The sequence below is a fragment of the Podarcis melisellensis genome (assembly GCF_964234715.1).
Source record: "Podarcis melisellensis genome assembly, chromosome: 1".
Lineage (NCBI taxonomy): Eukaryota > Metazoa > Chordata > Lepidosauria > Squamata > Lacertidae > Podarcis > Podarcis melisellensis.
In genome coordinates, this window is record NC_138528.1 from 91,016,267 (window position 1) to 91,037,660 (window position 21,394).

Consider the following 21,394-nt stretch of genomic DNA (forward strand, 5'->3'; position numbering starts at 1 on the left):
GAGGACTGAACACGCCCCATCCATCCCAATACTGCAACTGCAAAGCAAAGATAGGGGGAGCTTTACCAAAGAAACTTGGCCCTTCCCTATTTGGACTCTTACCACATCCACAGACAAAGGACTGACTTGTCAAATACAGGGAATTTTATTCCCAGATTTTAAAGAGTTGAGTGCTTTTTGTTGTTGTTTTCTTTAAGTGCAAATTTAATATCGCTGATGTGCAAAAACATACCTAGCTAGAATTCAGGTAAGTAGGTGACTTTATAGAGGAAATTCTAAAAGGAGACCTTGCTTATGCCCTCAGTGGCCACGGAAACAATAAGCATGATCCAGTTTAACACAGATCTGGGAAGAAGTGCCAAAAGAGATTTCTTGGCCTTGTAGACAATGTTTCATTGTGTCTCATAGAATGTAGTTTTGTTAAAGGCCTTCACTGTGATCTGCAAGATGGCGTGTACACTCATGAGTATAGATGGACAATACTCACGTATTCCACTAAAGCTATCAACACAACATTAGCATTCAGTAACATGCAGTCCTCTGTAACTCATATCTGTAACTCAATAGCTGCCTGTCCCCGAGAGGATTCCAGAGTTTGCCAACTTAAAAGAGGAATACACAGTGGTACCAATCTTTTCTTAAGGGCACCAGTCAAATCTTAAGGTCACCACACCAGCTCTTTAGAGACTAGGTCAGAAACAAGTGTGACAAAATTAGAGCTTTAGATGACCCTGTAGAATTCTATGATTCTAAAACATACTTTTCCTGGATATCTAATCAAACCAGTGATCCAGCCACAACTTTCCTGCCATTAGGTGAGCCCCACAATGTTTTCGTTTTAAATCACTTCAGCAAAACAGCCAGCTTCCTTGAGTAGCAGCAAAACAGATGGCAGCATCACATAAAGTGTTAGGTAAATTAAATTAGTATATTTAAAATAGCTCCTTCCTTTGAGACCCTCCTTCAATTATACTCATTTAGAGATAAGAAGAGACAGACATTAAGAAACCAGAATACACCTGGGTTGTTTGCACTTGCTTTACTAATTGCCAGACTGGGATAATAAATAGCTCTTAAGTGCACCACAAGAGAAACCTGGAATTACTGTTACCCTATGTAGAAAGTTGAACAAGTGTTGACAGTCCAGTCTCATGACACTGGCATTTCTAATTTTATCAAACAGTTCAGAATGCAGGTCTTGCTGGCTAAACTGTGCTGCAAAACACTGCTGTTCTGCAGACCAGCTAGAGAGAAATAAGGGAAGAGCAATAGCTCAGTGGTACAGCATACAGGGGTCAGCAAACTTTTTCAGCAGAGGGCCGGTCCACTGTCCCTCAAACCTTGTGGGGGGCGGACTATATTTTGGAAAAAAACCACGAGCAAATTCCTATGCCCAACAAATAACCCAGAGGTGCATTTTAAATAAAAGCACGCTTTCTACTTTTGTAAAAACACCAGGCAGGCCCCACAAATAATCTAGAGATGCATTTTAAATAAAAGGACACATTCTACTCATGTAAAAACACACTGATTCCCGGACTGTCCGCAGGCCGGATTTAGAAGGCGATTGGGCCGGATCTGGCCCCTGGGCCTTAGTTTGCATGGATTTTTCCATGCAAAGATTACAGGTTCAATCACCTGCATCTCCAGGTAGGGCAGGGGCAGACTCTAACCTAAAACCCGGGAGAGCCACTGAGAGGCAGTGTAGGCAATATTGCACTAGATCAGGGATGTCTAACCGGTCAATCACGATCGACAGGTCAATCTCCGGATGTCTGCTGTCAATCACATGCTCCCTAAGCGATTGCTCTCCAAATGCAATGCATTTAATGTCTGCACCCCTGGCGTTTTCTCTGTTTCTCTCTTTTTTGCAGCAGCAGCAGCAAGGTCTGATACGGAAGCTGGCTAAATCGCAGTATCACAGTTTTCAGTGAGTGATTCCCCCCTCCCTTAATTATCATACCTAGTTTTGCCCCCCCCCAAGCTTAATAACTTTGCTTTTGCCCCCCCCTTCCCCCACTCCATGGGTAGATCACTGCCAGTGCTTTTATACTGGGAGTAGATCGCAGTCTCTTGGGAGTTGGACATGCCTGCACTAGATGAAGCAATCGGTCAACTTGATTAAAAACTATATTTGATAGACAGAATGGATGCAAACAACCATTTATTAACTACCATAGTGCCTTGCCAAGGAGTGGCAATAAATTTAAGACTCCCCTACTTGCTTAGATTCCACTCTCCACCTGGCAAGCTAATGCCAAGATATTGTCTAAAAAGAATCTCTTACACAAACTAAACCCAAATCTGTAACACCCATGCATGAGATGACCCCAAATCATAACTGATATTATTTATATACTCCTAATTATGCAATGATGTAAGTGTGGCATATCAACTTATGTTACAAGCATTTTCACACACTCACACCCAAATTTTGACTTCACAACAACCTTGTGAAATAGGGAAATAGTGCCTGAATCTGAATCTCCAAAACGTGTGTGACAGAGCAGAGTCGGTCTACACTGCACAGGTTCCCACTGTGGCAGCCTCACATCATGTTTACTAGATAGTCAAAGTTGACGTTCAAGGGATTCTTCAGTCTTACATTACATTTATGAATTGGATCGTTTTACTTGTCCAGTTCAGCCACATCATTCTGGATAGATCAAAAGCCATATGAATAAGACAGCTTTAACTGTAAGCACACACACACACTATGGTGATTTAAGATGTCTTTCTCAGAAAAAAAATCAAAGCAACAACATTGTAAAATATAGAGATACTAAAGCTAATAAAAAAGTTAAGTATTTTCAAATCTCATGTGGCTCATGATCCATTTCAGGGCTCAATACAAGGTGCTGGTACTCACCTATGAAGGCTTACATGGTTTAGGAACAATGTACCTCCAAGGGCATCCTCTCCTGAATCAACCTACACATGGACCCAAGTCACCTGCCCATGACATCCTCCTCCTATCTAACCTGGAGGGGGCAACCAGGGACTGGACATTTTTTATTGTGGGACTCTTTGCATTGGGAATTATTTGCATTGGGGAGATTGTTTGGCACCTATGCAGTTATCCTTTTGGCACCAGGCAAAGTCCTTTTCCATTATTCCAGGCTTAAGCTTCTTGGTCCCACTTTTAATTGTGGTCCCTGTCATTTTATTTTTTAGATGGTTATTTTATCTGGAAACTGATGTCAAAGGGCAGTACACAAATGTTATCAGTCTGTAAACAAACATGTGCTTGAATCTCTTTGCACTTAAGTCAGCAGGATTTTAAAGTGCTGAGCTACAGCTGGATCAGTAAACAAGAGCTACCCATTAATATTCAGTGTTGATTAATATATTAAAAGGGAATGCTACATAGAGCGGGAAGGCCAGAGTCTACCTTCCACACACAACAGCATCACTCTGGAAAAAAGAAAATAACACAGAGGTGGACTTCCCCTTAAAAGCTGCTGCTCATTTAAACATGGAACTCATTATTGCTCTGTCTTCTTACAAAATCCCCAAACCCTGAGGCAAGCTTTGGGCACCTGGGGAGAAATAATGAAACAAGCCGTGTAATATCTCTGACTGCCTGGTTTTGACAGAAGGATTTAATTATAAGCCAGGCAGAGACTACAGGGTGTAAAGGTAGAAACACAAATTAAAGTTCTGACAAATCTAATGCCAGGTCAGAAAGAAGTGCACAGTACAATTATAATCAAGGGCATCCAACTAAATTCACTTTTGTAAACAAAAGAAACCTGACCGATTTTGGCGTACGTAATATAATTGCTAAATAAACAACATGGGATTGCTGCTCCAAAGCCATTCAGTAGTCAAACAGGCAGCAAACACCAGGCAAGAATGGCTTGTACTTTCAAGAAATGAGGATGCTAACCTATCCTGCACCAATTTATACCAATTGCATCTTGCCTCAACTTCAACACAGAGCCGCTCCTATCTGCTCCATCACAAGGAAACACCTCCCTTTAGCCATAATAGCAAAATGTTCAGGAGTAGCATGCCTTTGAATACCAGGCATTGTGGGAAGGTGAGAGTCTCACTAGACAAAGACACAGAAAAGGTATTTGAAACAATAAAATGGGTTTACAGTTTAAAAAACAGTTCCATAGCTCATGAGCTTCTCTGTAGTCTTCAGTTTCTGGGAGCACCCATGGGAAAGACATGCAATGTCAAGAGGCAGCATCATTGCCCAAAGACATTCTGAACCTGGAAACATTGCAAGAAGGATGTGGCAGGGAGGATGTTGAGGGCCTTGTAGTGTCTTGGAGCCACTACAAGCTGGAAAAAGGGAAGTGGAACCCTCAGTCACCTTGTCTAAAATTAGGATAAAAGCTGCAGCCACCAAATTTTCAAAAAAAAATCCTCCCTTCCCTAATGGTGGTGCTCCCTCCCCCCCAACCATCACACAAATAACTAAGCAGATTTAGAAAAAGGAAAAAGAATAGTGGGGAGATCAAAGTGATAGGATAAAAACAACAGTGGAAGAGAGAGCAGTCTTTTCCTTCATTCCAGCAGCAGCTCCCTAGCCAAGAGGCCTGAGCTGCATCGTAGCCGAGAACAAAGTAGCCAGAGGCGGATATGAGAAATTAATCACTCATCCGTAATTCACTCGCTCCTCAGTAACTCAGCACTTCATCCTCTCTCTTTTCTAGTAGATCTCAGGGTTCTAAGTAAAAAAAAGTAGATCCTGCATTTGCAAGTGCGCCCATCCCTAGTTTAGATATAGCCACCTGAGATGTTTCTCTCGCTTGTTGAATTATTGTATGTACTCATATTCTGGTGTTGAATAATTATCCATCAAAGATCCCTAGTGCATTCTCTGTCTCCCCCTGCTCCCCACCCCCCACTTAATTGAGGGAATGACTATTAAGCCAGCTGAAGTAGCCGAATACCTCTGGAGATGAAACCATTTTCTCAGTCCTGTAGACTCTCTTCAATATTTCTGGGAAGTGACTGGTTTCATGGAAGCATAGAGGCTACTTTGGTAGCAGGTTAACAACCTGCTGCTTGCATTATCTGAGAGATACAGCACTACCCAACACTTCAGTCATTTCTGCTTTCCAACTGAGCTATGCTTCTATTTGCTTTAGCAGCACTCTGTTTTATAAGGCAGCGATCTTAGACAAGCAATAGCACAACAGATTATACAACCTTTGAAATCCCTCCCTTTCCTCCCAGATTACAGTTCTATATTTCTGAGTAGCTTGAAGGTGACAGGAGCCTGCTTTAAAAAAAAAAGTCTTGTCTTCTGGAGTGTTGCAAAAGCTGGATAATAGCCAATTCCATAGTTGTCATCCTGAGATGACAAAGCAAATAGCAATCTAGGAAATGCTTAATCAAAGGAAGAAAGCATGCATATGTAATGCATACATTATTCCAAAGACGAAGACAAGAAAGCTTATCTTACCTCTCCAGTGCTAGTTCTTTAGGTGTGGCAGCTGAAAAAAACCTGTTACACAAAGTTCATGTAACATTGTCAGAGACTCTTCTCTATCGCTTCCTAGACATGACATCGCAGATAGAGAATACTAACAACAGGCAAGATGGACAAATCATTTGTCCAGCTGCCTTCCTTGGGAACAGGATATCTGTTTTAAATAGGGAATGTTCATTTCCCCTCTTCAATTATCACTGTTTTTGTCTCTTCAATTCAGACTAATACACTTCAAATTTTACATTACAGAGAAGTTCAACACTTCTCTATGACTTCAGGCACTCTTGGAGGTTTCAAAGGTTTGTGGGGTGAGTCAAAGAATTCCCATTGTCTGTTGCAAAAAGAAGTCATGTGCCAACTAAAAACCATGGCAGACAGCAGTGGCGTAGCGTGGGGGGTGCAGGGGGGCCGGGCGCACCGGGCGCAACATCTGGGGGTTAGGGGGCGCAAATCCACGGGTTAGGGGGCGCAAATTACTTGCCTTGCCCCGGGTGCTGACAACCCACGCTACGCCACTGGCAGACAGATCTGCAAGGGTGGCAAAAAATAAAATTAAAATTAAACGGAGGGGGAAATTACTTTAGTAAAAACTGCCTTGCTCCTTGAAGACAATATAGAATATTGTTACAAAAGTTGGGTGCCATCCCCCACTCTCTGCAAGACTCCGTGGGGGTCCAGACATTCACCCAGGGTCTGTGTTCCTTTGGAGAATTGAGACACAGTGAAGAGTGTTGTAGCTTTAAAACAGTATGGTTTTTTTCCATCTTCAGTCTGAATGGAGGGAGTCCAGATCTTACAGCATGGTCATTTCAGTGGGGCCTGTCCCCCACAGCAGTGCAACCCTGGAGCAGTGGCGAAGCTACATGCTCTGGCACCGGGGGCGGAGGTGTGGCTGGCATGGCGTGCGTCCTGGGGGCGTGGCATGCCACCCGCAGGGTCGTGGTGCGCTCTTTGCGGGGGCATGGTGCCTGGCACTGTGGAGGGTGCATGGCGCATGTCTGGGTGGCAGCTGCGATGGTACCCCCTCCCTTATGGTGCCGGGGGCAGTGTGCTCCCCCGCCCCCCATTACTCCGCCAGTGCCCTGGAGTCAATGACATCTCTCTTAGCCAGCCTGCCCAAGATGGATCCCATTCCTCCCCCCCCTTTTCTTCCCAACACACCTTGCTAAAGACTTTCTTTTCCTGACACTTCCAACCCACACCCCATCACCATGGCAGCCTCTGTCTGCCCACACCCAGCCTCTCAGATGGGCCATCAATCCCTTTTGTCATGTTAATGCCTCTATCCCAGGTGAAGCCCTGGGCTTGGAAAGAAATCTTAGTCTAAACTTTTCCACTGACCTCCAGTCTTCCCATCAATACTTCAAATAATCAAAATCCTACCAATTATTAATTTATAGGGTTCAGGGGTGTCCACTCCAAAATCTATAATTTTAACAATCACTGGTATTCGGAGCAGAGCATTAGCTGATATTAATGCACAGGAGTTTGACCAAACTGTGGGAGGCAGTGGAAGACAGGAGTGCCTGGCGTGCTCTGCTTCATGGGGTCACGAAGAGTCAGACACGACTAAACGACTAAACAACAACAACAATGCACAGGAGAATCCTAGGGGAAAACTATGACAAGATACTCAGGACCCAGATTGCAAGAATTTTAATTTCCCCCCTTCTCCAATGTTTGAACTACAACTCCCATCAGGCCCAACCAGCAGGGCCAAAATGGCCATGGATGATGGTGTTTTAGATCAACAACAGCCAAAGGGCCACAGATTCCCATTCCTGCTTTAAGGGAAAAACCCACACCTTAAAAGTTGAGTCTGGGAAGAAAATGGTAACCAATAAAGACACTTTAAGCTGATCATATACTGCCTATTGAAACTTCTACCCAACAATAGATGGGCATGGCATTTTGGATCAGTTAATGTTTCTGGGATTTATTCAGTGGGTAGATCATTGCTTAAATACTGATTTAAGGGGTTCATTAGATTACTGTAAGGTAAGATCTGTCCAAAAATAACAGCTAAAATAATAGCAAATACTATTTTGGAAAAACCACCAAAGAGAACTAGTAATTTCTGCAATACAGCGCACTGTACAAGCACTGAACTTTTGACTAGTTACTCCAAAACAAACAAAGACAGTGTCACAGGGTGTTTTATTACTACTTCCTCTGAATTACAGCAATAACCTGAAAGACACAGAGTTTACATTAATCTTAAAATGAAAAATAAATGGTCATACGTATTATCAGCACTCAGTTCTGTGGAGCTTGTGACATATTGCATTTATTTATATATTTTACCTGCCTTCACTTGAAACGTCAGGGTGGATTACATCATATATTTATAAATAAATAAATCAGTTATTTATTTAGAGCATTTGTTCCCTGCAAAAAGGCTCCCATACTGGCTTTCATAGTGTCATTTAAAAGAAGGCAGCTCTTGTCCATATCTTACAGTTAACAACAAAAACAAAAAAGCCCCACAACATGCAAGGGAAAGGGAATGGGGGGAGGGGGGAGAGGGGGGGATCAAACTCAGGCATCAATTCTTAAACCATAATAAACAACCCCACCCATAACTCCTAAACAATATCCATGCACCAGCATTAATCAGCCCTTCAACATAGAGTTCTCTGTAGACCTGTACACTGCCTTCCCATGTGCATTTTAACGTTTTGCAGAGGATGACGTCTAAAAAGAAGTCTAGAAAAAGATGTGAACCTGCAAGCATGAGTTGTTCTCTTTCCTCCTATAGGGAAAAGATTTGATCTGAATGTTATCATAAACTGACCATGCATGAAGGGGCAGATGAAGAGTACAGTAACGGCTTCCTAGATTTTTGGACCTATTTCACAAATAACGTTTGGGAGAGCCCACATTTTTGCTCTCCTGATCTTTCATACAACCATTAGCTGACACTGGATTTCCTCTATGGTTATTTTACTCCCTGTCCCACCAGCACCTTCCCTGAAGTGCAGGGTGGTCCAGCCTTACATACCAAATGAACTGCAAGAGCCTGCTAAACAAGGCACAGGGTTTTGGGAAGCAGGCCTGAGACTCTGGAAGGTCCTAGAACCCTCTCACCTCCTCCTCAAAGCTGGGAAAGTGCTAACTAGATTTTGGAAAGGACACTGTGAGAGCCCTCAAACCCAGCACTTTGCTTAGTTGGCTTTGGAAAGGCAGCACAAGGGCTGGTGGGGGGAGCACCAAGTGTTTCTGAAGGCCACGGAAAGAGGCCTCGAGGGCTGCATGTGGCTCTTGGGTCACATGTTCTATTATCGTGGCTTAGCATTTTTGGAAGATGGAGAGGGGGTCTGTGCTTTTTGCATTTCATCAGGCAAGCTTGTCTGCTTCCAGGAGAGGCCTTTAATAGGCTATAAATAGGCTCACATAGCAACAATATAAGAAAAATGTAGCCTATATTTTTATGTCTTCCAATCGTCATGGACAAGCCATGACAATTCTGACACCTTGGGGGTTAATATTTTACAAATTTACAATCTTTTTAAACGCATTACTCACCAAAGATCCCAAGTCTCTCTCAACGTATAGGGAATATATACATTCCTCAAATAACTTTTCCTATCTTGTTTCAATATGCTTTTCTGCCTCTATAATCTAGTGCAGGGATGTCCAACAGGTTTTGGTAGATTGCGGTCTATCGCTGGCTCCCTTTCCTTAGAGGAGTTAAAATAGAATCCTATCCTGCCCTGCCCCCTTGCCCCGTGCTCCATTGCTGCATGATCTGCAGAACAGAAGGAGTTTTTGCAGTGAGGCTGATTGTTTCATCAGTGACAATTAGGTGAGCCACTTTCCCCCTTTCTGCCTAAAAAAGCTCAACAACTTTGTCTCAAAACTCCCCCCAAAAAAGGGACTTTCCTCCCTAAAAAAAACTTAACAGCTTTGCCCTGAACCCCCCCCCCAAAAGGGGGTAGATCACTGCCAGCTTTTTGTGAGTAGATCGCTGTCTCATAGGAGTTGGCCATCCCTGATGTAGTGAAACATTCTCATTGTTCTTGCTCATAAATTAGCTGGACTGCAGGGAAGGTGTTAAAATGATGTTTGCTTTCTTATATTTCACTTTTTGTCTGTGATCTACCTTAAGCAGCTAATAGCTATAGCCTCAATGTAGTAATTTCATCTGTTGTATTATAATCATTTAAATCTAATGCATTGTTTATTTTGAATCATACTTTCACTGTTTTAAATAGGTATCTACAATATTTCACCACTTGTCCATTATATTTAGAGGGTACTCTCATTTTCCTACTCATATTGAAATACTGCCCCTCAATGAGGCCAAACTTAAGATTCACAAAATGTTTAGAGGAATGAGTACCCCATGTCCCCCCAGGAAAAAAACACACTGTATTTAAGAAATGTTAAGCTCTCTTAGTTGTGGCTCTGGCTTTTGGTCACTGTCCATATTCCCAATTCAGCGAATTAATACGGACTGAATAAAAAAAAAAGATTTTTCACAATGCATTGTGGAGAGACAGGGTCTGAATCATTCCCTTCAGGTTCTGCAGTTGCAGTCAGCAAAAGTAGGGCATCTGTAATGCCCTGGGGAATTGCCGTATATAACTGATGGGCTGCATTTGGCTTGGTGGGTCACAAATAGCACACAAGTGCCTATATGGAAAATATGAAGTCTTGCATTTTTTAAGATTATAAAATAATGAACTATCACTTACTTAAAAAGGGAATCTGTGCAGTTTTAAAAATCTGTCCTTTTTTTAAAAAAGGCTTAATTCTTTGACTATTAGCTGAATGATTCTATAGAATCTCATAATATGCCACTTCTCAATGGATTAACTTGTTCATATGCATGCAGAGGCTCATGGCACATTCACACATGTCACCACTTGAAGCTGCAGCCATTAAATGACCAACGTTCATACGCAAACACTTTGCAGATGCAGATACAAGACATGACACCACAGAAGACAAGCAGTCCTGTCTCTTGCCTAGATTCTCATGAACTTGATAACACAGACCAGTTTTAGCACATCATCAGTACTGCAACCAAGAAGTCCAACTGTTTGATAACTGGTCTAGTCTACAACGTTCAAATAAAATCTCCTGCGTTAATTGCATGCCAAGCACAGTTAATGGCAGGCACTCAAGAAACCGTTGTTGAACTGACCAAGGCAAGAGGGCGAAAAAAAACATTCCAGAACTGTTCCAGCTTTATAAAAAGACCCAGACAAGCTACAAACGATAACAAGTTTAAAGTCACTCCCAATTTACAAAGTAAAATAAGAAGGCAAATTTTACTTGTTAGCTTAACTCATTTAAGCAATGCCCCGATGACCGAAGTGCATATTCCCCAAACAGTTGTACAGTGGTACCTCGGGTTACAGATGCTTCAGGTTACAGACGTTTCAGGTTACAGACTCCGCTAGCCCAGAAATAGTACCTCAGGTTAAGAACTTTGCTTCAGGATGAGAACAGAAATTGTGCTTTGGCAGCACGGCGGCAGCAGGAGGCCCCATTAGCTAAAGTGGTGCTTCAGGTTAAGAACAGTTTCAGGTTAAGAACGGACCTCTGGAACGAATTAAATACTTAACCCGAGGTACCACTGTATTGCTTCCCTTCGCCCTTGGAACTCTTATCCCAGCTACAATTTTCTCTATTACTGCTTAAAGAGCTAACTAAACCTAATACAGGTTCAAGAAAAAATAGCCTTGTTTGTGATGCAGCAATAAACCAATGATTAAAGTTTACAGTAAATTGCTAATAAATAATAGTCAATAACTTTCTTGCAACTGAAGTCTGAAAGCTACAATAGCTTATTTTTTTACTGCTACTACATTTATTTGTTATTCCCATGGAACTAAAAAAACTAGGCACCATGCAAAACATTTTAAAAGGTAACTTCAATCCACAGGCTAACAGTTCAATGCAGAAATGGTAAGAAATTGGAAAAATAAGATGTAAAAATGAGAAAAACAGAGGCCAAAGAGATCATAACAGATATGACTTATGTTTCACTTACTTATGCAAAAAAACAACAACCTGTACCTGTCAAGAGTGTCCATTTGGACAATGAAGCTCACATGTTTTTGTGTTTGCATGCAAAGCTAAACCAAAGTTTCCTGTGATATGCAGGAATCATAGGGCTTGTGTGTTCCCCATCCCACACAGCTATAAAGAAGAGATCAGAAGCATATACTTCCATTCTCAATAAACTGTGATTTGGAATTATGTATGAATACAGATAAACTGTAACCAATCTAAACCAAACAAGCCAACTTTGTGCCGTGGTTAATAATCATGAATTGTTCAGATAAGGCATAGTTAAAACACGATCTGTAGCTCATGGTCTGAACAAAGTGACAAACGGCAATTATTTGAAAATGGAAATGGCTATGCTGGAGGAGGAGGAAGGGCACAAGCTCACATGCATAACATTTAACTATGATTTACTGTAACATCTGAACCAATGTCACCCATTCTAGATGTGCCATCTTTTTCAGTGTCAGATTCTGGGATGACCTAGAATGCATTTTACCGTTGCTACGCATCTGGCAGTTGATCAAAAGGTTGGTGGTTTGTGTCCATTCCACCCAGGTATGGCAGTAGGCACTACTGTATTCCTGCATTGCAGGAAGTTGTACTAGATGACAGCTGGGGTCACTCCCAACTCTTTGGTTCTATGATCTGTGCCCTAGTCATCAAATTCAAAGAGCACAAGCTATTCTGTAGTGAGCTTGCAGAAACGAGCTCATTTTATGTGATGGTGAGAATGACATTCATAAGACTTTTGTATCTATAATTGCCCTTTATAAACAGAATTTTAAGATATCATTTATCCATTCAGATATAGAATGATGTTCCCTTTTAAAGACTTGGCAAGTGAACAATGCTTCAGTGTCTCAATTAATTTGGGTCAGTTTTCAGTGAGCATGTTCGCTTGGCGGGGGGGGGGGCGGGGGAAGGCTGGGTTCAAAGGACAATATCATTACCAAGTATTTAAAGAATTAACTTAGCAAAATGCTAACAGAGAGTGAAAGACATGCTAACTGCAAAGGTTAATCAACAGTTGTGAAATAATGAAATTAATATGTTCTAAAGCAGAGGTGGCTAACCTCTCTCAGGGCTCCATTAAAGGCTGGCTATTCCTCCACAGATCACATGACAAAAACGTGCATACACTCATGGAGGCACACATTCCGCAGATAGGGGACAGATAAACACTTTGCATACAGAGACACAGAGACATTGCTGGGGATAGCAGAGAGACGCAGCAGAGACACTGTCCTGGGGAAAGAAAACCCAGGTTGCACAACTACAATTTTTGTTTTAACCTATAAAAAAGTTTAGAAGACAAAGATCAGCTATTAAATGTGGTTGTGGGTTTCACTACCAAGCAAGAGATCACAATGAAGAATATGTGTAGACCGCCAGATAGAAGGAAGCCCTCATTCCTATCTGATAAAACCACGATCCAATTAAAAGGACAGGCTGCTTGCTTGCTGCAGAAGGATAATCTTGGCTTCTCTGTATTTAACCAGAGACAAATAGGTGATTAACTGAGAATATTCAGATGGTCTGCTGAATGCCAACTCTAGAGCTTTTCTTGCCACAGTTAATAGTAGGCAGTAAATTAAGTTCAGTTCAACATTTCTAAAATAAGGCACACCATGACACTTCTATTTCTGTTACATAGCATCACAGACTGTTCCCCCCTCCCTGACACACATCTTTTAAAGACAGGAACTTCAATTCTGGCATGCAGATTGCCAATACAGTGCCTAAGGGCACCAGTGTGCTCACCAGTACTTCTTAAGACACTCACAAAAGTCCTAAGTAATTATTGGTTCAAAAAGCCACAAGAAATACTTTTCTGCTCAGTTCCTGTTTGCACTACCCTCAGCCTCTTCTGCACTGAATATGCCCCCTTAAACATACATTTTATTGGGTGCCAGGATATTGGATGGCCCACCTTGCCATCCATTCTGAACAGCGGAGAGGTGCAAAGAGTTTTTCTCTGTGAGCAGGTGTAACAGTGGCAATATAGATATGCCCACCCCCACCCCCCTGATGCATAAATGGGGCAACAGATGCTCACAGCATACTTTGTCTTTTTCTGCTCTTTTAGGTGTGGCAGTCATTTTGTATTATGCCATTTTAGGACTGGCACCCATTGCACTCTCTCAAAAGTCCACATGTGCCCTCTAGCCCAAAAAGGTTGGCAACCTCTGGCCTACAGCATAAAAAGACAATTCAAGTGAGACAAAAATCAGATTTTTGATTCCTAATCAGCAAAAATAGACAGGCAGTAGGAAGTGTCCATGAACCATGGCTGTTACTATTAAAGCTATTCTGCAACACTACAATCCAATTAGATCTTATTCAACAAGCAGCACCTTGATGAGATGGTTATCTGGAGTGTCAGTTGATGTTTCACTGGAAAGAACAGGCAGCTTCACTCTTTCCCAAAACAGAGACAAGCTTTCTTGGAGGGAGTTGTATATGTGAATGATGTACCACTTACAGATTGCATGTGGCACATGTGAACTCACATGCATGCTTCCATCCATTCACGAAGGGACAAGCAGGCTATTATTACACCCATAGTAAAGCTACTCAGCCTACTATTGGATCAAAATATGTTTAATTAATGCAAGCCTGTAGGATGAAGAGACACCACATGTAGCTTGTTCTCAGACTTCAAGGTCAGAGAGCGTTAAAATAGAGTATTGTTGTGACACAGCTGTTGTTAAAAGGTCTAAACAGCTGGGAGCCTAGCTTGGATCAGAGAATAATTATAAAACAAAGACACATGATGGTGCAGCTGTTTGAAAACTATGTTATCAGGACTCTGCTGGAAAAGAAAAAGGGCTAGAATAAGAACGCAATGGGCGGGGAAGAAGCAAAAGTACAGTTGCTATGACTCTCTAACTACACCTTATTCTAGGTCACCAACGACTAATATTAGGTTAATGTGAATTCCTATATCGCACAAAAAAGCATATGGCCCTAACACAGAAACTTATATGCAAGCAAGTAGTGCCTTCATATTTTGCTTTTACCCTGGAACAGAGTGATGTGTGTGGTGCATTTTAATTTTCAGTGAACTATATATTGGCACCATCCTTCAAGATGCATGCCTAGATACCTCAGCGCTGCACCAAAAATAATCTTGCCATAAAAAGAACTAACAGTACAAGAGCCTGTTAAGCTCTGAATCTGCCTCATACACATTAACATGGAATACAATCCAGTCATATTCAAAAATAGATCCATAGAAATTAATGACCGTGACTGACTTAGGACCATTAATGTAAATGGGGTTGGTTACCACCCGTTGTATTCCAGTAGAATTCTGTGGAGCAGCAAACGGTGAGAAGATAGAAAAAGATGAAATGTTTATAGTGCTGCCACTGAGCTTTCACCTAAAGTGAACTTTTGACGTGAACCTGGAGATTCTTCCTGAAATAAAAACATGCAAGGAATTTTGAAGAAAGAAAGAAAAAAAGAGTTATGATAAAGACTAATGAATCTTGTCAGAGTTTCCCTCCTAATATTTATGTTATTACAATGACACACTAGATTATTGGGGACATGGTAGATTTAGATAATAAAGCAAGTGAAGAATAAAATGCTTGATGCAAATGTTTCTAACTTTAGAGGTCTTTGTAACTGTTGTGTAATCAGAGGATCTTAAAAGAAGGGGCACAGATACCTACCTGTTCTAGATATAACCATTGATTCAAATAAAGCCACAGCTATTAGCCGCTCACAGTGCAATCCTATGCATGTCTTCCCATTGATCTCAACGGGCCTTACTGTGTGAAAAGGATTGCAGCATCAGCCATTAGTTTCACTACTGATCAATAGCAATATAAACCCTCAACAAGCAACTTATTGATAAGGATTTAATTAGGAAAGAATGAAATGAAGACCAAAAATAGCAGCAGCTGAAAGGCATGAAAATAATTTGATTTACTTGGCTTTTATCCATCTCCACGCTTTTTAAAATCCACAAACCAGAAAGAAAACGAAAGGAAATGTATGCATCAGTGGGGCAGTGTCAAAGAAAAATTAGATTTCCATGGTAACAAGCTACAGCCTAGGTAACAAAAATGCCTGCTAACAGTTGTGAGGCAGTTGCCGATATGGATTTTTTAGTATCAGATGGCTCTAAATATAAGCTCTTGCCTACAGCCTTAACGCACAATAGATATCGTTACAAACCTTTTTTGTGTGTGGAAAAAATCGACTTAGATTTGAAGACCTGTTCCATAGCATGAACCTGGCTAATAAAAAGTTCACTAAATTATAGCACAGATGGCTCACATTTTCATAGTTAGAAGCTGCAGGTTATTGCTGGCTAGCAACACTTATTTTTTACACAGCAAGTTTCAAGCATTTCACATACTTCACATACATTGGGCAGGTTCACAGGTAACATCAAAATGTAGTATGTCATTTAAAAGGTCAGTCTTGGCTTACACAGTCCCTTGTCCCTTCTCTTTATGCAGTGGCATAGCAACCCCAGTTGGGGAGCCGCCACCATTTTTGAGCTTTTTTTGGAATAAATCACCAAAACTTCCATACCTGATGTTTTGAGGGACGGGCAGTGGCTTTGCCCCCCTGCAATGCCTGAGACACCCACCAAAGGCCGTGTCTCCCTACAGCCCCACCCCCGTGCTGCCCAGCGATCCCCCTGAGTCCCTCCTTTCCTCCACTACTGCTTTATTCATTTAGATAAACTTATTTTCATCCTATTCAGAACAGTTCACCATTACATCCATCAGACTATGATTTCTTACTCTGGTTCAGAAGGTCACCACAGTTTACCACTTTATATGTTAGTACGAACTATGTTTGTACTAAATGGGGAAGTAAATAAATGAGAGCCAGTTATCCAGGAACTTTACAACAATCCTATGAGGTAGTCCAGTATTATAATTCTTATATTGCTGATGGGTGAGGGCCACAGCTGTGAGATTTAGCAGCTTGTTTAAAGTTTCATAATGAGTTCATAACTGAGGTGAGATTTGAACCAAGGATTTGATGGCTTGCAGCTGCTGCTTTTAGCTATGAGCTTGTAAGAAATCTGGATGTGCCTGTTCAATGTCCATGAATAATAGGTATGGGAAGATGTTACATGTTCTCTTTAGGTGATGGAGGCAAAATAAAACAATCCCAAATTGCTTAAGCCAGCAATTCTAGCACATGTCTTCGTTGGGTTCCTCATACAATGTAGGCACAAGGGACTTCCAATTTTCTACCCAAAGAGATTCTCCCCCCCTTCCCCATGGATAGTTCTTACCAAAGTACGGTATTTGTAAACCAGTTACTTTATCTATACAATTGTGGTTGAATGCTAATCAATCATAGGTGAGTGAATACTTTGCAAATAAAGCAGTATTCAGCAAAATATAATCTAGTCATGTTTAAGGAGAAATTTATCACAGGATACTTTGAATTTTTTTGCACCCAAGGCAGTAAATATGTATGCAGGTCCTGGTATGCAGATTTCAAATGTCACCTCCTCAGGACATAAAGAGCTATGTACAATGCATCCAACCAATGTATTACTGAGTATTTTAAATATTAACTCACATGTCCTTTTGTAGTTGTGTGTGGAGAGTCAATACTGCAACAGGGTAATCTTAACACCTGCATCCTAACTTTATCAGAACAGCACACAACTTTTAAAGTGGAAACAGTATTTTTAAAGCTACAAGCAACCCACATGTGCACACGCACTTCCACACAGAAACTGCTATTTTTACTAAACAGAAGGACAACCCTGGTGTACTTGGTTGCTGAAAAAACAACAACTCTGAAGCTTTGGTATGCAGCATATTTAAACAGAAGTTTTTCTTTCTTTCCCAAGCACTGCAGAGGCAGGAATTTCAGGTTCAATGCAAAAATGCATTATCCAAAAAATGTCATTTCTGACAATGGTGCATTGCAATGTAATTTTTTTGACTCTATACCACCCATAGTAAATAGTAAGGATACCTTCCCATGCTGCTTTAATTGCTACAAAGCAGATAAGTAGCTAGACTATTCTAATCTATATCTTCATCAATAAGAAGCTAAATTTTGAAGCAAGTTAGGAAATCCTTATTTCTACTTCTCTGTGATTTCTAGTGAAATCAGTCCTGAATTTCAGGCACATAACAGTAAATATATTTTTAGCATTTGTATTTTCAAGGCAAACAATATCATTCAGTGTGAAGCCATGAAAAACACTGGTAATGAAACTCAGGTGATTACAGGGATCGTCATCATTAATAACTTCTTCACACTTCAGGGCAATCAATAAATCAAGTCCCCACAATAATAGCTGGTAGCTGCATAATTCCTGGGAAAACAACTATTTCTCAAACTGAACCAAGTCCAAATTTGTACTAGCAACCAGAAGCTGTGAAAGCATCCAAAAATCCAGCCTTACCTGTTTCAATAAGAACTTGTCTTCTGCATTGACTTTGAGAGAAATGGCCAGATGGATGGCAGACAGCACCACACCACTGATGACCGCAGCCCTCATCCTGACTGGCAGCAAGGTGTAGATGCTGTAGATGAAAAAGATAGTCCACCAGATGCCCTCCGAGGCACTTCGGGGCTGCATCAGCAAGCAGCCAACCACTTGAACGGCCAACACCACCAGAATGACAGAGTAGCACATGAGCCACATGTGGTCCTGGTGGAAATCATTGCGATTGCAGATGGCACCCAGAGCCACCATAAGCAGGATGGCCAAGGACAGCACCACCACATAGGGCACCTGGTAATAGCCGTGAACGGTGTGGAAGAGCAGCATGACCAGGCACACTAAAACCAACACTGCCATCAGCATGGTCAGGCTGCTCTGATTAAGACGGAAAAAGTAGCGCTGGTAGAGGTGCTCCAGTTTCTCCGACTGAAACTTTTTCGACCTGAAGATCTGCAGCAAGCTACCACAGCAGCTGCCCATGGAGAAGACCATCTCAGACCGCCCTTCGCCATCCAGTTCTTCCTCCTCCTCCAACTCATCAATCTTGGCTTTGATCCGCTTCTCCTCTAGCCCCAGTTCCACACAGCGTGGATGCACCTCACCCTGCTCCACACCATATCGCCTAGGACTCATGGCAAGCGATGGGTCTCCTGCACGGCGAGAGTGCTGGCTCTTGTCAATCCCATGATCCTGCCAGGCAGACTTGGACCTGAAGCTCATCATCCTGCAGCCACTCACCCCGTGGTTCCTGCTGCTCGGTGACTCGTAGTCTTCATCACTTCTCCACCTGCTTTCCATACGGGAAGCTTTTTTTACTGAGGCCCTGGTAGAAAGAGGATAGGAATAGCCATTGGCTCTGGAGTCAGCCTCTCCCCAGGCAGAACGATGCTGTTCCGCACCTCCACCCCTGGGCACAGCAGAAGCTGCAAACCCCGGAGGGCTCACACTGTTGGAGCGGGACATGCCCTGCCAAGGCAGAAGAGAAGGGGGAGGGATTGTGGGGGCAAGTTATAAAGGAGTAGGAGGGAGAGAAATAAAATCACAAGGAATTCCACTCATAGCAAGGAAGAAGCAACACTTCTGAGCAGTTTCTCTCACCCTATGGTGGAAGGTGCAGCAGAGGAAAGTCATGTGTGTGTGTGAGTCCTGGCCGAGTCCAAATAAAACAAAGTTCTCAGTGATAAAGCAATTCAAACCCTTAAGGTGACTGGTTCGCCAGCCAGTTGAATTCCCCTTCCCTCCAGAGGCTGCTGGGAATAGGAGAAAAAAATCAACCAGAATTTAAAGAGATCCACTGAGAGCTGGGAGGCAAGTTCCCCTACCTATGGAACTCTGGTGAGGATTCCCACTCTGTCATTTTCACAAGTCCCCAGTGCTTTGGCCATTTGTTGAAACACGACTTCCATGCATAGAAAAGCAAATGTGATGGAGGCAGCTGGGGTTTTGTTTTCTCTCGCACCTTAAGCAAAGACCACCTTCTAGTCGAAATGCATCATCAGGGAAAAAGCCACCACGATAATTCCTCTCAGTGTGAGGTCAAGGCGATCCTGCCGCCGCAAAAAGGACCTGCTGGTCAGAAAGGTCCTAAAGAGGCTGCATATTTCAGTCGCTGATAACGCTCTCCAGGAAGCGGAGCAAAACGACCCAGTACCGTCATTCTTAATTTTGCCCCGCGGGCAACTGCTTATTTGTTGGTCATCTAGAGAGGTGGTGCAGAGGGCAGCCACAGCAGCAGCGCTGGAGGCGTTGGGAAGCCGGCTGGGTCATTGTTTGATCCCTCCTATTTAAGGAAGGTGGCCCTACAAATTGGCTTGGAGAACCACAAGCAAGCAAGCCTCCCAGACACCCCTCTTTCCCGGCTCTTCCTTCTCAAGGCATTGCTGCAATGGGGAAGGGATGGCATACAGCAGCAGCAGCAGCCCTCGAAGCCTTGAGTTAAATGTATTTATTGCAAGCTCTCGACTCAAATCGGAGACTGGAGTGCCGGAGGCACCATCCTTTTCCCTGCTCGAATAAACCAAATGGGTGGGATTGCTGAGGCTGCTGGGACGGCAGTGCTGCTTGCCCTTGGGATGGCACATGGGAGGGGGGGAATGTATAAAAATAAACAAGATCTACGAGGTGATTCAAATCAAGGACGGCTGGGAAGAGGCGGGGGAGGGGAAGAAGAGGCGCAGGTGGGTGATCAGAAGAGGAGAGATTCCTGCGTCTATATCATATCTCTCCAGCGAACAGATCCATGGAGGGAGCCCTCCGCCAAAAAGCCGACGTTGCACTGCTGCCTCCGTGCGAGGATGCGCTGTCTCCACTGCAGGGGCCAGCAACAAGCAGCACGGCTCGCTCTCCCGCCGAAGCAGCGATGCAAAATACAAAAACAAAGCGGGGTGCGGGGAACCCCACAGCACCACACAAATTTTTCCACAACGAGGGGAGGGGATGGAAAAAGACCCGCCGAGGCTGACTCCGTACTGCTTATGCACACTCCACCAGCCGCCGCCGCCTCCTGCTGCTGCTGCTGCTTCTACTGGCTCTCAATGTATCGGCGTGCGGTGTGGAGGGCTAGGGAGGAAGGGGGCAGCCTTCTGTGCCCCTTGCAGCCAGCCAGAAGAGTGGTCCTCAGCTCATTGCAAAGAGAAACGGCACCTCCCGCGAAGAGCCGCCGCCGCCTCGGCCTCTCCTAGCAGATAACAGGACCGGCTCCCCTAAGCGAAGCTGCAGCAGCGGCGGCGGCAGCTGCCTCACCCGGCCCGGCCCGGCGCGCGCTCGCTCCCTCACACGCTCCTCTTTGCAGGAGAGAGGCAACCCGCCCCTTTCAAAACCAGGCTTTGTACGGCCCCTCTTCCACAGAAGCGACTGGCCGGCATGGCTCCGCCTCACGCTCGGCCCGATTGGCTGGCGACCAGGCGCCGCTTTCCGCTAACAGCGCGGGCTCCAGGGAGCTGGGCGGCCGAATCGGCTTCCCTTCCAATAGGTTGCCCAGTTAGGAGGGAGGAGGGCGGGGAATGTTGGAAGCCGCGGCTGCAGCTGGCATCTGCAAAAAAAATCAGAGTCAGATAAATAATTAAAGAATGGCCGCCTCCCGCGCGCGCGAGGAACTGGGGGGGAGGGGCCCTCCTCTGGTGTAGTTTTAACTCCTTCGGGGGCATTGCCGCTGAGCCGGATCTAGAGGAAAGCGCCCTCATCACAGCAGGGCGGAATAGGAATCACCTGCCTTAAGGACTGTACGCTGATTGCATTATTTCTGTGCTTGTAAGCGCTAGAATACCCACCTAGACTGAATGAGGAGCAACCTGCGTGGATAAACATACGAAGTTCCCTTTTACTGAGGCAGACCACTAGCCCAGTATTGCCTACTCTGACTGGCAGCTGCGGTTCTTGGGCATTTCACAGCTCGTGCTACCTCCTGTTGTGTTTTTTAGCTGGAGAGCCAGAGGAGTTGTTTGTTCTGGTCAAACTTCAAATCTCTTTCAATATTTGGCTAG

General features: G+C 43.4%; 1 protein-coding gene across 6 annotated transcripts in view; it reads right to left on the minus strand.

The window, feature by feature from the left end:
• Window positions 1-20,738, minus strand: part of ADCY5 (adenylate cyclase 5) — a 189,073-nt gene extending 168,335 nt beyond the window's left edge. For 2 of the 6 annotated variants that reach the window (XM_081924754.1, XM_081924753.1), the window contains exon 1: window positions 17,871-20,738. In XM_081924754.1, coding sequence (XP_081780880.1) covers window positions 17,871-18,875 — 1,005 coding nt within the window. In that variant the 5' untranslated portion in view covers window positions 18,876-20,738. The remainder of the gene's footprint in view (window positions 1-17,870) is intronic. The other 4 variants (XM_081924757.1, XM_081924755.1, XM_081924758.1 and 1 more) reach the window with 4 other exon arrangements.
• Between the last annotated feature and the right edge of the window lie 656 nt (window positions 20,739-21,394).